The following is a 12,716-nucleotide window of genomic DNA, read 5'->3' as shown; positions in this document are numbered from 1 at the left end:
TGGCATTTTAAAAGATTTACATAGCCTAGGCCTAAGAGGGCACCTGCCCTTTTTTATTCAAAACTTTTTAGCCAATCGATCGTTCCAAGTTCATGTGGGATCCTCACTCTCTGGCTCCTTTAGCCAAGAGGAGGGAGTACCACAAGGATCAGTTTTAAGCGTCATGCTTTTTGCCATCAAAATAAATTCCATCACAGAACAACTTCCTCCAACTGTAAACAGTGCCCTCTATGTTGATGACTTTAGCATTTTTTGTCAGTCGTGCAACATGAGGGTTATTGAAAGACAACTACAGAAAGCCATTGATAGTCTGAATTCCTGGGCACTTGCTAATGGCTTCAGGTTCTCACCGGAGAAGACCGTTTGCGCACACTTTCGTCGCAAGCGTAATCTTCATCCTGAACCTGAATTAAGGCTCGGACAAAATGCTATTCATTTAATATGAATAGCATTTTGTCCGAGCATTTTGTTTGTAGCAGCGAACACAAAATTCTTGGGACTCATATTCGATAAAAAACTGACCTTTTTGCATCATATTCGTCAACTCCGCACGAAGTGCACACATGGGCTTAATATTCTCCGCTCGCTCTCCTCTACATCTTGGGGAGCAGACCGATGGACCCTTCTTTGGCTTTACCGTGCACTTGTGCGATCCAAACTAGATTATGGATCCCAGGTATATTCCTCAGCCAGAGAAAGTGTCCTTCGATGGCTGGACCCCGTCCATCATCAGGCCCTACGTATTGCTACTGGAGCATATCGCACATCTCCTGTCCAGAGCTTATACGTCGAAGCAAACGAACCACCGTTATCGCTTCAACGTAAGCAGTTGTCTTCAAAGTACGCTTTAAAACTGAAATCCCTGCCAGACCATCCTACGTGGCCCTTCGTTTTTGAACCACGATGGGAAAATTTATATAATACCCGTAAGACTGCCAATCGTCCTTTTGGTATTCATCTCCAAGAGCTACTCAAAGAACTTAATATCAAGGTAGACAAGGTTGCCCAAACACCAAAGCAACCTTTTCCACCCTGGCATGCTCATGTCCCGAAATGTGACTTGTCTCTTAGAAATTGGGGAAAGTCGGACACTCCATCATCTGTGTACCTGCAGCTTCATTCAGCATACCGAACTGAATATTCCGACTTCACGCCAGTCTACACAGACGGTTCGAAGTCGGAATCATATGTGGGATCTGCTGCTGTCTTTACAGACACCACTACATCGGAGCAGATTCCCTCTGAAAGCAGCATATTTACTGCAGAGCTGCACGCTATAGAGTTAGCCTTGGATCACATTAGTGAATGCCAATACCAACGGTTCATTATATATTCCGACTCTCTCAGCATGTTACAGGCTTTAATATCTGTGAGATATAATCCTCATCCAGTTCTGTCTAGTATTATTTGCCTGTAGTCTGTATAATCCCCTATACAGACTACAGGCAAATAATACACCAAAACATACACTCCCAATAGCAGGACTCGTGGAATAGAGAGACTGTGAATAAATTATATCTTATAAAGCCTGTAATTGAACCGTGGCAGTCTAGTCTGCGCAGGAATCGTAAGGAGGAGGTTGTTCTTGCCCGGACCCGCATAGGACATAGTCATTTGACTCATTCATATTTGCTGAGGGCTGATGGCCCTCCTATGTGTGAGTCCTGTGGCACAATTTTATCTATTAGACACATTTTAGTTGACTGTCCAGATTTTAGCAATATCCGTTTTACCGCTTTTATCCATCTGGCTGAGCTGTATACACTCAGTCAGATTTTATCTGACAATGACAACGTGTCTGCTATTTTTAGCTTTTGGAAAGCAATAAAGGTTTTTAATCATATTTAAAATTTATATGTTATTGTTATTTCTTTTATTGATTTATCTTTTTAAATATTTGTTATTAAATCTGGACATGGTGGCCTAATTAATTAGGTTTTATATTTATATACCTGGTCTTGGCGCATTATAGCCCTAGTTGCTAATGCGCCAATAAAATCCAAAATCAAATCAAATCAAATCAAACACAAAGGTATACACACATACATTTGTACAAAATTAATTACAAAACACCTGAATGCTCGTAAGTCAGCATATTCCACTGATCTCATGGGTCTCAGACATTAAGTTAGTCAGTGTGCAGTTTGCATTTTCATGTGAAAGAGTTCATCAGTGTACATGTAAGGTGCCATTCTGCACCTCAGATGGCAGGTGGGGGATATCAGTTTGAGAGTCAGAATCAGGGGTGATACAACAGTGGAAGCAGTTTGGCCAGTGAATGCCTGTAATTACGATCTGAAGCGAATTTCTGGAGGTCTATTCCAATCATTAGCAGGACTTGTATTATGGGAAGTTCTTTACCGGGTAGAAATCAGTCACAGATCTTCAGTCTGTTCTGCTGTAGCTGACGAAGAAGAGGAGTGGTTCTTAGGGTAGGAGGTGACATATGTCCCAGATGTCGGGGAAGTTGATTTTGCCAATTAGCATTTTAACAGTGGTCATATTTCTCCTTATGTGGATTATTTGAGGCAGCCATGGGATTTTTGTGGATTGCCAACTTCAGTATCCAGTGTTTGCTGGCAACGATGGATTTCATGAGAAAAGGTGCCGCAGGGGCCCATATTTCAAAGGCATACAAAACAGTAGAATGCACAACAGTTTGCTGATATCTGATTGCGGTTTTGCATCCATAATATGAGAGATTTGATGGGCGAGAAGCCCACATTCAGCTTATCTTGTGTAGAACAGATTCAATGTGACAGTTGAATCTATGCTTTGAGTCGAAAGTTACACAGAGATCTTTGTGTTTAGTCACACTTGGAATAATTGTGCCCTCCAGTCAGGGCTGTATGAGTGTGGGAGATTGCTTCAGAGAGAGAGAGAGAACACCACCATAATTACGGATTTTTGGGGGGTTCGGTTTAAGACCAAAATGGTTGAGATAGAGAGAGCTACGATCCTGTTACTGATTTCTGTTGTGATCACTTCTCTGTCAGCTGATGGCAGTATTTCCATTAAGAACTTTATGTCATCGGCATAGATAATTACATCATCTCTGTTACACACATGCGGAATAAGGAGAGCGGTAAATAGTAGCCCTGATAAAACGCTGTCTTGTAACACTCCTGCATGGATGGATTGGGTAAGGAAACATTGCGATGAGTGAGGTACACTGTTCTATTCTGGAGGAGTAAATGCAGAAAAGCGAAAACGTCACATTTTATCCAGAAGAAATTGTTTAGTGGATTCAGAATAGCTGTAATATTTAGGCTATCAAGAGCAGCTTCGATATCAGCATAAACAACCACCATTTCTTCCTGTACTCAAATGCATTTAGAATTGCCGTTTGGACTGCTAGAAGAATACAGAAGTTGATCAGTTGGAGAGAACATAATGGAGCTGCTTTGGCAGTTGTTATGTGCAGTGGAAGAGCTTTTTCCAGTAGCTTAAGAAACGTGAATGCAGTGGATATTGGTCTATAGTGCTTCAGCTGGCTTGATACCTGAACTTTTGGTAGTGGGAGCATATTTGCTCCAGGACGTAGGAAACACTCTTTGAGAGAGAATGAAGTTGAATAAGTAGAGCATAGGATCAAGAATATATGAACTGAAGCACTTTACAATGAAATGCGGGACTTTATCCACACCAGCAGTGCATGATAGACACAGCAAGTTGATGGCTTGAAGGAGTTTCTCTTAATCGATTTGGATAGAAAATAGCTCATCAGCTGGACCAGAAATGAAGTCTGGTTGGTAATCATATAGTTGTGCAGTGTTATCCTGAAATCTGGCTACATAGTTGAACCATTAAACTGGATTGAAGTTAGAATCTGGTTCAGAGTTAGGGGTAGGGTATGGCAATTTGCCTTTGGATAAGGTCCCGTTAGTATATTTTTGATGCTTTGAGATTTCAATCTGGTAAACAGTACTCTCGCTTTGGAGTATTGAATTCTGTCATGTGCTGTACCAGACTGTTTCCATTGTTTAGGGAGGGACTGTTGCACTTTAAATTGTAATTTTCCGGAGACCACTAAGCATTAGTCCTAGCACAGATAGAGACTTGTTTAGTTGCTGAGAATGTTGTAACAGTGTGCCTACCATATAGTTAATATATCTAGGGCCAGTTCCAAGGCACCTGATTCAATCCTGGGGAATGAATCTTGCTACTTCAAGGCATTTATTCTAGGAAGATGGAAGAGATGCTGTCCTTCCTTTTCCTTGTATGTTGAGCATTGGGAGCTGCAATAGGACTATGATTGGTTCATGATCAGATTCAAAGTGAGTGTCAGGTTTGATGTCGATGCTACAGGAACCAGATGATAATATGAGGTCGAGGCAATGAAGACCTCTAGTTGGGCCCTCATTTATCATCATGAGACCGCTAGGTGCAATATTAGCCATGAGCTCTCTATCTTGGGATCTCTGACCGTGTGGTCAGAGATCCCAAGATAGAGAGAGAGAAATACAAGAAACAGCACCACATTTAGCAATCACCGATGTGATTGTGTGAAATTGCACATCTGCCAAAAACCACAGTAAAACAAGAGAAGTGATGGGGAGTAAATCTATTTTTCAGCGGAGTTTATCTTTTTATTGCAGCTCAGAACAGCATATGACCATGGATAGTGAATTTATTTGGCTTCTGTACTAAAACAGAATTTCTCCCTTTGTCTGCAATAAGGCCTCTAAGGTTGGGATTATTCATACCACAAATTTAAACATACACCAACCGTTTATAACTGATTTAATAATAAAATAAAATGATACAAAAGACTGTAAAATAATATTTTCAAAAAATATGATTATTTACAAAAAACTAATTTACAACAAAAATAAAATAAAATAAGTAAATAAGTTAAAACGCATTAAAATATAAATTTTAAAATCGATAAAAACACTATTAAAGCTTTCGGAGGTGTCTACCTCCTTCCTCAGCAATAATGAATATTTAAGCGACACATCCTTAAGTACCAGGTTCACGGCACACGTGGATGACCAGGCGCATACTCAGTAATCCTTTAACTTGTACCAGAACCGGAAGTGGTCTGGGGACATCAAAAACTAAAACGTTTATCTCTGGCAAAAACCACCGCCTCAAAAAGGGGGTGAAGCCTAACTCCGCTGTCTCTGTTCATGCTATTGTTGCCAGAGGATCCAATCCACAGACTTTCCAGCCACTTGCGGTCCCAGAATCTATGCGCCCGGTCAAGGATGACAGCGTTGTCGGGGGAGATCTGGTGTTGTTTTTCCCAATAGTGCTCGGCAATGGCGGATTTATTGAGCTCTGCAGTCCGTATCGCTCTTGAATGTTCCCCAAGACGGTCCTTGAGACGCTGTCCTGTCTCCCCCACAATCCGGGCATGTGATCTCATATACGACCCCACTACTAGAATCCCTAGTAATGGGGTCTTTGACCTGTGACACTACTGTGTGCAACCTCCGGCCCGGGAGCTGCACACAACGTGTCTGAAAGTCGCGAAGCATTCTTGCAATGCGATCCGACAGGCCAGGATAGTAGGGAACATATACTGTGGTAAGTGGTATAGGCGGAACTACCCAATTGGGCTCTCCCTCTCTATTGTATTTATCAATGACCCTCTGGGGGTAACCGCACCTCATAAGATCCGTCATTATTTGCCTAATTTCCTTCTTCCCTCTCCTCAGAGGTGCTGCAATGTGTCCTCACCCTACCCAAAGTGCTCTGGCCACACTATTTTTATGTTGGGCAGTCTGTGCTGTCCTATAATGTGTGTACTGGCCCCTACACATTAGTTTCCTATAAACCCTAGTTCTAAGTCTGGGGCCTTCCCTATATACCATAATGTCCAGAAATGGGAGGGTGTCATCTATTTCTACCTCCAAGGTGAATTTTATAAAGGGAGAAAAAGTTTTCGATGTCCCCAGACCACTTCCGGTTCTGGTACAAGTGAAAGGATTACCGAGTATGCGCCTGGTCATCCACGTGTGCCGTGAACCTGGTACTTAAGGATGTGTCGCTTAAATATTCATTATTGCTGAGGAAGGAGGTAAACACCTCCGAAAGCTTTAATAGTGTTTTTATCGATTTTAAAATTTATATTTTAATGCATTTTAACTTATTTACTTATTTTATTTTATTTTTGTTGTAAATTAGTTTTTTGTAAATAATCATATTTTTTGCAAATATTATTTTACAGTCCTTTGTATCATTTTATTTTATTATTAAATCAGTTATAAACGGTTGGTGTATATGTTTAAATTTGTGGTTCTCCCTTTGTGATAACATCAAAGTATAACAAGCAAATATTGTCTAACAATACATTTTGAGCAGCCATTAGCCGTAATCTGTTAGCTTTGTATTGTAAGAAAATATTGCAGTTTTGTGAAGAATGCACATTTCAAGAAACAATCCGTTATTCATAGTGGATAATTCCGCTATGAATAGCTCTCACTTTACCTAGAAGGTCACAAAATTTTGCATTATATACTTGTCAATTTTATCAAAGAGAAAATTCCAAAACTTCAAATTTTTTAGTACCCATAGCCAAGTGGTCAGTAAAAGAGTGCAGTAGCACACGCTCTTTGAGTAGACCGGGGTTCAAGCCCCTGACTGCTAAATACAGTCGATCTGCCAACCCTCACTGGATCAGCGTGGCAGACATGCGGAATAAGGAGAGCGGTAAATAGTAGCCCTGATAAAATGCTGTCTTGTAGCACTCCTGCATGGATGGATTGGGTAAGGAGGCATTGCGATGAGTGAGGTACACTGTTCTATTCTGGAAGAGTAAATGTAAATTTCCCTCAGCATGAATTGTTGAGGAGGCTTCCATCCTGCAGTGGAATGATAATGGCTGCAGTTTTTACTCCAAAAAAAATAAATTTTAAACTAATATGATTGAAGAAGGGATTTTGGCAAAGTGTTTTTATACTGTCTGCTTTTTTTTTTTTTTTTTTAATTACTACACTTTACTCATATTGGTTAGTTTTACAGTGACCATTAATTAAGATTCAAGATCGGTTTCCTTCATGTCACTGACATTGATTTATACATGCTTTTTTTTTTTTCATGGTCATTTTTACCTGGCATCTTCAAAAAATAGTAACTGTAGTAACTATGTTTACTTCTTCTACAAGTGATAAAGTTTATAAAGATTTTTCTGTTTAGTTTTCAAAATTATGGACATAAAATAACAAATAGATAAACCAGGAAAAGATTGGGGGACATCTGTTTGTAGGTATATGTTTCTTTCTCTCATAAACCTTGCTCATAAATTGTATATAGGATTACATTTAAGTTTAAATTAAAAATTTTTTTCATTCAATTTTCAAGTTTTTTAAGATTGATTTCTAAACTGGATTTGTGTATTTTAGATTAAAACGAAAGCAGAAATCTGACTCCGAAGAAAGTGAGCGTCGCTGGAGAGTGAAAAAGGTAAAGAGGTTACCACGAGTTCATCGATGGAAGTCATCAGAATCAGAAGAAAATGAAAGTGAAAATGAAGAAGAAGAAGAAGAAACTGATGATACAGATGCTAGCAGTAAATCTGAGCCAGTAAAGTCTGTTAAATCAGATAAGCAGATTATTAATAAGCATCGGAGATTAATAATTAAAAGTGAGGATGAAGATGATGAGGACGACGAGGATGAAAAAAAATCTGAATCTGATGATGATCCAAAGCATAAATCTAGAAAATTTGGTTGTAATGCCATTGTTGGTTCTGATGAAGAAGGAGACGATGATGAAGATGACGATGATGATGATGATGATGATGATGGAGATGGAGATGATGAAGAAGAAGAGGAGGAGGAGGAGGAAGCATTGATAAAGAAAGAGAAGACTCTTGAGAGTGATGAAAGCACATCACGCTCTTCCAGAGATGCACCAAGAAAGTCCGAGGATGTAGTTAATGATAAGTCTCAGCCTCCAAACAAAAATATAGTTCATTCAGAAAAAAGGAGTGCAAATGTAAGTACAAAAACACTACCAGTTGATCACTTTGGTAAGTGTGAAGTTGATAGGTTGGAGAAAGGCAAAATAGTTCCACTTAATTCAACTGCTGATACATCTGTATCCGTAAAGAGTAATCCTTTCCAGGTGATGCAGAAAACTCAAGAATCACCAGAAATGGTGAAACAGAATTCTCAGGAACTGCTAGAGGGAAAAGTTGTGGAAGGATCCAAGAAGTTCACCCCATCTTCTGCCCATGAAGTTGAAGATCAAAGTACAGCATTATCTTTCGAAAATAATGAGCAGACCAAAACTCTGTCCAGTGAACAACCAGAATTCAAATATTGTCCCCCCCCTAAAAATCATTCCACAACTTATTTTCAGAGTGAATCTACTGAAAGAGATTATGGTGATCCATATTCTGAATGTCTGACCCCACTAGAGGCATATCCATCTAGGCCTAGTCCTTTGAGGCCTTCTCTTGTTGAGGCCTATCCACATTCTTCCAGTCCTGCAAAACTTACACCTTTAGATACTTATTCTAAGTCACCTAGTCCTGCTGGTTTAATTCGCCTAGGATCTTATTCACATTCTAGTCCATATGAAAAGCCATCCTCCTATTCGCAAGAATCTTCTGCTGCCCAGGCTTCAAATCAAGATTATACATCTCCCAATTCCATTTCTGGAGATCGATACCAACCACAAGGAAGATATATTCAAGGTGAATATCAACAAACATCAAGTTATGCTAGGACTACTTCTGAACGATCACCACAGTCTTCCTCTAGTCCCTACACAGAGGATTCACCATTGAACAACCAATCACGTACTCCTCCTCCTCCTCCTCCACCACCACCGCCACCACCACAGAGACTCTACAGGCAGTACCCAGAATCATATTCTGGACAATGTTCTCCTGAATATTATAACCAAGAATATTATTCTCCACAGTCAGAGCATGCAGGGCCGCCACCACAGCAACCACCTCCCCCACCACCGCCCCCTCCCCCACCACCACCGCCACCACCCCAACAGTCATCATCAACTTCCTATTCTTCTAATTATTCCCCTCAACAAGAACTTCCTTATCCTTACTATAATCATTCTAGCCAACAGTCAAATGGCGGGTTCACAATTGATAGTTTGTTGCGATCTCGTAATCCAGAGGCAGATGATGATGAATTAACTGGAGTTACAGACATTGTTTCATATATAACGCAGGAGTGATAAGGCCACTATTTGTGAATTCATTGTGTTCATACCAGCCTATAAAAGTATATGGAACTATAACAATGTAATTTTTAAAATACATTTTTAAAATACATCTTACCACTTGAAACAGGTGGTAAAAGACTTTTAAAAACTTTGATAGGCCTTGAAGATATGCTTCCTAACACTGATTGTTCAGTGCATTAAATAATAGAACATTTACAGAAGTGAACATTATTATTATATAAAAAGTTGCATGTGTTTTATATTGCCATCATTCATCCTGTTAAGAAGTGGACCATTATCAACTTAGTTTAGTTCGGGAGGGGAGGGAAATATATGTGTTCTTCTGCATCTCCGTGTACAGATTCTTAAAAAAGAAAAGCAGCAGAAGAACCATGTTGGTGCTTTGTGCAGAATTGTGTCACTGTTATGTGTTTGTAAACAAGTATTCAGAGGCACGTTTTCTGACTCTGTTATTAAATGTTTTGTTTTCTTTTTAAATGAAGACATTTTATCACTTGTGATCCATATTCTGAATGATACCAAGAAAGTGTATTTGCATGTGTGTGCATGTGCACACACACTAATTATAAATTTCTGGCATTTCTGTTCCAGATATTTATGAAGCTTACTGTTTGTATTTTTAAATTAACAACTGCACTGATAATTTTATAAATTTAGATAAGCCATACTACATACTTGTTTCCTTGCTGAAAAAACTACATTCTACTACTTCAATAGTAGAAATACAGAAATTTTGTTAAATGTAATTGCTCATTACTCCGTTAATTTATATAACTTACTTCAAATCCTTTAACTTCATTGAATTAGAAAACATAAAATAAATAAAAATCAGAGTAGACAAGGAAACTAAATGTTATAAAATGCTTTTGTACTTTTGTTTAGCAGTATTCCTAGCTCTTCCTCTAAAAATATAATTCATGACTATTTTTTAAGTGATTCTTAGCCAAAAAAAAATTAATCATTGTTATTTATGTATGGGTATACATACAAATATGTATAGCTACTTTGAAAACAATTGTTTAAAGTTTCTTTATAATTTCAAAGACGACCTATTTGTATAAAAAAGCCCATCAGATCAGTCGGTGATGAAATATTAGTTTGAAAGACCTCATTTTAAGACTATTTTTTAAGTCATTCACTGAAATCTATAAATTTTGCAATCTGTGCATTAAGATAAGACTAAGAGGGAAGAAATTAATGAATTATTATTTAGCATTGAAAAAAATAAAATTTTTGTAAATCATAGATGAACTTATAAAAAATACACTTCCTTCCAAAATAGGCCTTTCTACATTTTGGGAAACTATAAGAACAAACTCTACACTCTCTCTATAGCATACTACAACCCATGAATGAATGATATATGATAAAATGGGTTTTCAGTAATTAAAATTGTGCACAAATATATGTGAAATTTATTCATAAGTTATTAGGTTATTCATCTAGGCCTAAATGGATAATTACAGAGATTTTACAGCTTTTTCAAAAAAAATGCAAAGGGTATGTTTAGAAGGAAATTTTTTTTTTTTTTTTTTTATGTATATATTGAAAAATGTAATACACAGAATGCAAAATTATCAGCTTTTATCCATCAGCTTTAAAATATGGTGAGTAGAGAAAGTTCAGAATGTTTTTTTAGTATGAATTGAATTTTATATTCTAAAATATAAAATAGGGAAAAGGTATAAATTCAATGTTCAGTGTTTTGCCATTAGCTAATTTCTACCTTCCCCCCCCCCCATAATTTTTTCCCATAAAGTGGCTAATAAGATGAAGTTTTTTGTTTTGAAATAGCAATAATCAGTATGGTTAGTAAGTCCCACGACTGAATTTTTTTAAACAACAACCATTACTTATCAGTTAATTCAGGTATCCCCAATCCACATTGGACGCATTTCAAGTCGAAGTATCGACATGCTTGTTACTGAAAATGCCAGACTGTTGGAGTCAGTCTCAGATTTTCAACTTTTGCATCATATTGCCACAGATTACAAGCACATTTCATAAACGTTGTCCATTTACTATTTAAAAAAATATACCATACCTTCCCAACGTATCGTATACAAGGATCTGAATCCCAGATACCAATTTTTAAAAAATCCCTACCCATGTAGTAACTGGATATGTAGAAAGTATGGCCTATTCCTCAGTTAATTTATTCCTTTACTGATAAATACAAGAACCCTTTTAAAACAACAAATCGTGTTCATCCAAAAAAACTGGAGACTTTATTTTGCCAAAGTGAATCAAACCATTTTGACTGCATGCAAGCAATAAATGGTCAAATCAGTAGAGTAGAATTAATTTTCTTGTGCTTTGATAGTTTAATATAATTCAAACTATTAGGAAGAAGGAAGGTGCAGAGAGAGATTTCTTCTGTTCTTTCCCCCCCCCCCCAATTTCTTCCTTGCACTGCTTTTACCAATCAGTACTTGTATGCATTTACATATCTTGAATATATATATATGTAGTGGCATTGCTTATAAGAAGAAGAAGAATCACAATTTAATTTCATTCTAAGCCTTCTGAAAATTACTTCCTGTTATAAAATGTTTTCAGGTATTCAGTTGCTCAGCATACAGAAAAGTATCAGTGTTTGATACTTTTCTGTATTTGATAAAAATTACCTCCATTTTATCAAATTTGAAATAACGAGATTAAAGGTTTTCTTTCCACCATCAAGGAATGCAGCTGAATAGAGGAATGTGCCTAGCATTATACATTTGATATAGTGCTAAATATCATGGAGGGGGGTGTTTGTTGTTGTTATTGCTGTTTTTTATTTGTATTTAAAAGTGAGTTTGGTTATTACAGCATTGTCATAGTAGTGGATTGGATTTCAGCATTTAAGTAAGATTTCTGCTTTTATGTATATAGAGATATAGATTTAGACCGTGGCATTTCCTGCCATATCAAAATTGTTGATTTCTGATCCTGAAAAGTTAAATGTCAAGTTTATAAGCTTTCCTTACATAGTTTGTACTTGATTGAAATTAGTAGGATCTCGTTATATGAACTATGACCAAAATATTTGGTTACCTCCTTTGCCAGATAATCCTTTTGCCTTTTCCTTTTACCCAAATTCAACAACACTCTTTGAGTATCATGAAAGATTTTCCAACATGTTTATAGTTAACAAATGCAACATGGTTGTTGAAAGCCATTAGCCATCCAGAAGTGGCAGAACCACTGGAATGGATCTAGAGACAATAAAAATCTTTTGAAACAAACAATTTCATTTATGTTATATACATAGTAGCTAATACTCAAAAAATTCAGCCCTGGAACTTATTAATTCTACCTCACAGTTACTGTCTCATTAATATTGGATGCGGTAACATTTGATTAGGTAAGAAGGGTATAGAATATTTGTATAGTACTAGTTAGTGCCCTACTCAGAGAAGCTGTTTCTGTCATGTGGCAATCTACCTTTTACAGAAATAAACTATTAGCCTGTTTCTTTAACTAAATGCTTTGTAAAAAAAATTTTTTTTTCCCCTCTGGCTTTACATGTGGGTAACGGTAATTCCAAATTGATTGAATAAGATTGGTTG

The 12,716-nt window shown here is 37.4% G+C and overlaps 1 protein-coding gene across 1 annotated transcript in view; it reads left to right on the top strand.

The window, feature by feature from the left end:
* Nucleotides 1-9,153, top strand: part of LOC150091724 (uncharacterized) — a 515,450-nt gene extending 506,297 nt beyond the window's left edge. Inside the window, exon 18 of the mRNA XM_090369463.1 lies at nucleotides 7,350-9,153. Coding sequence (XP_090225589.1) covers nucleotides 7,350-9,153 — 1,804 coding nt within the window. The remainder of the gene's footprint in view (nucleotides 1-7,349) is intronic.
* Nucleotides 9,154-12,716: the final 3,563 nt, after the last annotated feature.

The sequence above is a fragment of the Mastigoproctus giganteus genome, chromosome 1 (assembly GCF_048544385.1).
Source record: "Mastigoproctus giganteus isolate SK-2022 chromosome 1, ASM4854438v1, whole genome shotgun sequence".
In the NCBI taxonomy this organism is placed as follows: domain Eukaryota; kingdom Metazoa; phylum Arthropoda; class Arachnida; order Uropygi; family Thelyphonidae; genus Mastigoproctus; species Mastigoproctus giganteus.
This window is presented reverse-complemented; position numbering and strand designations above follow the sequence as displayed.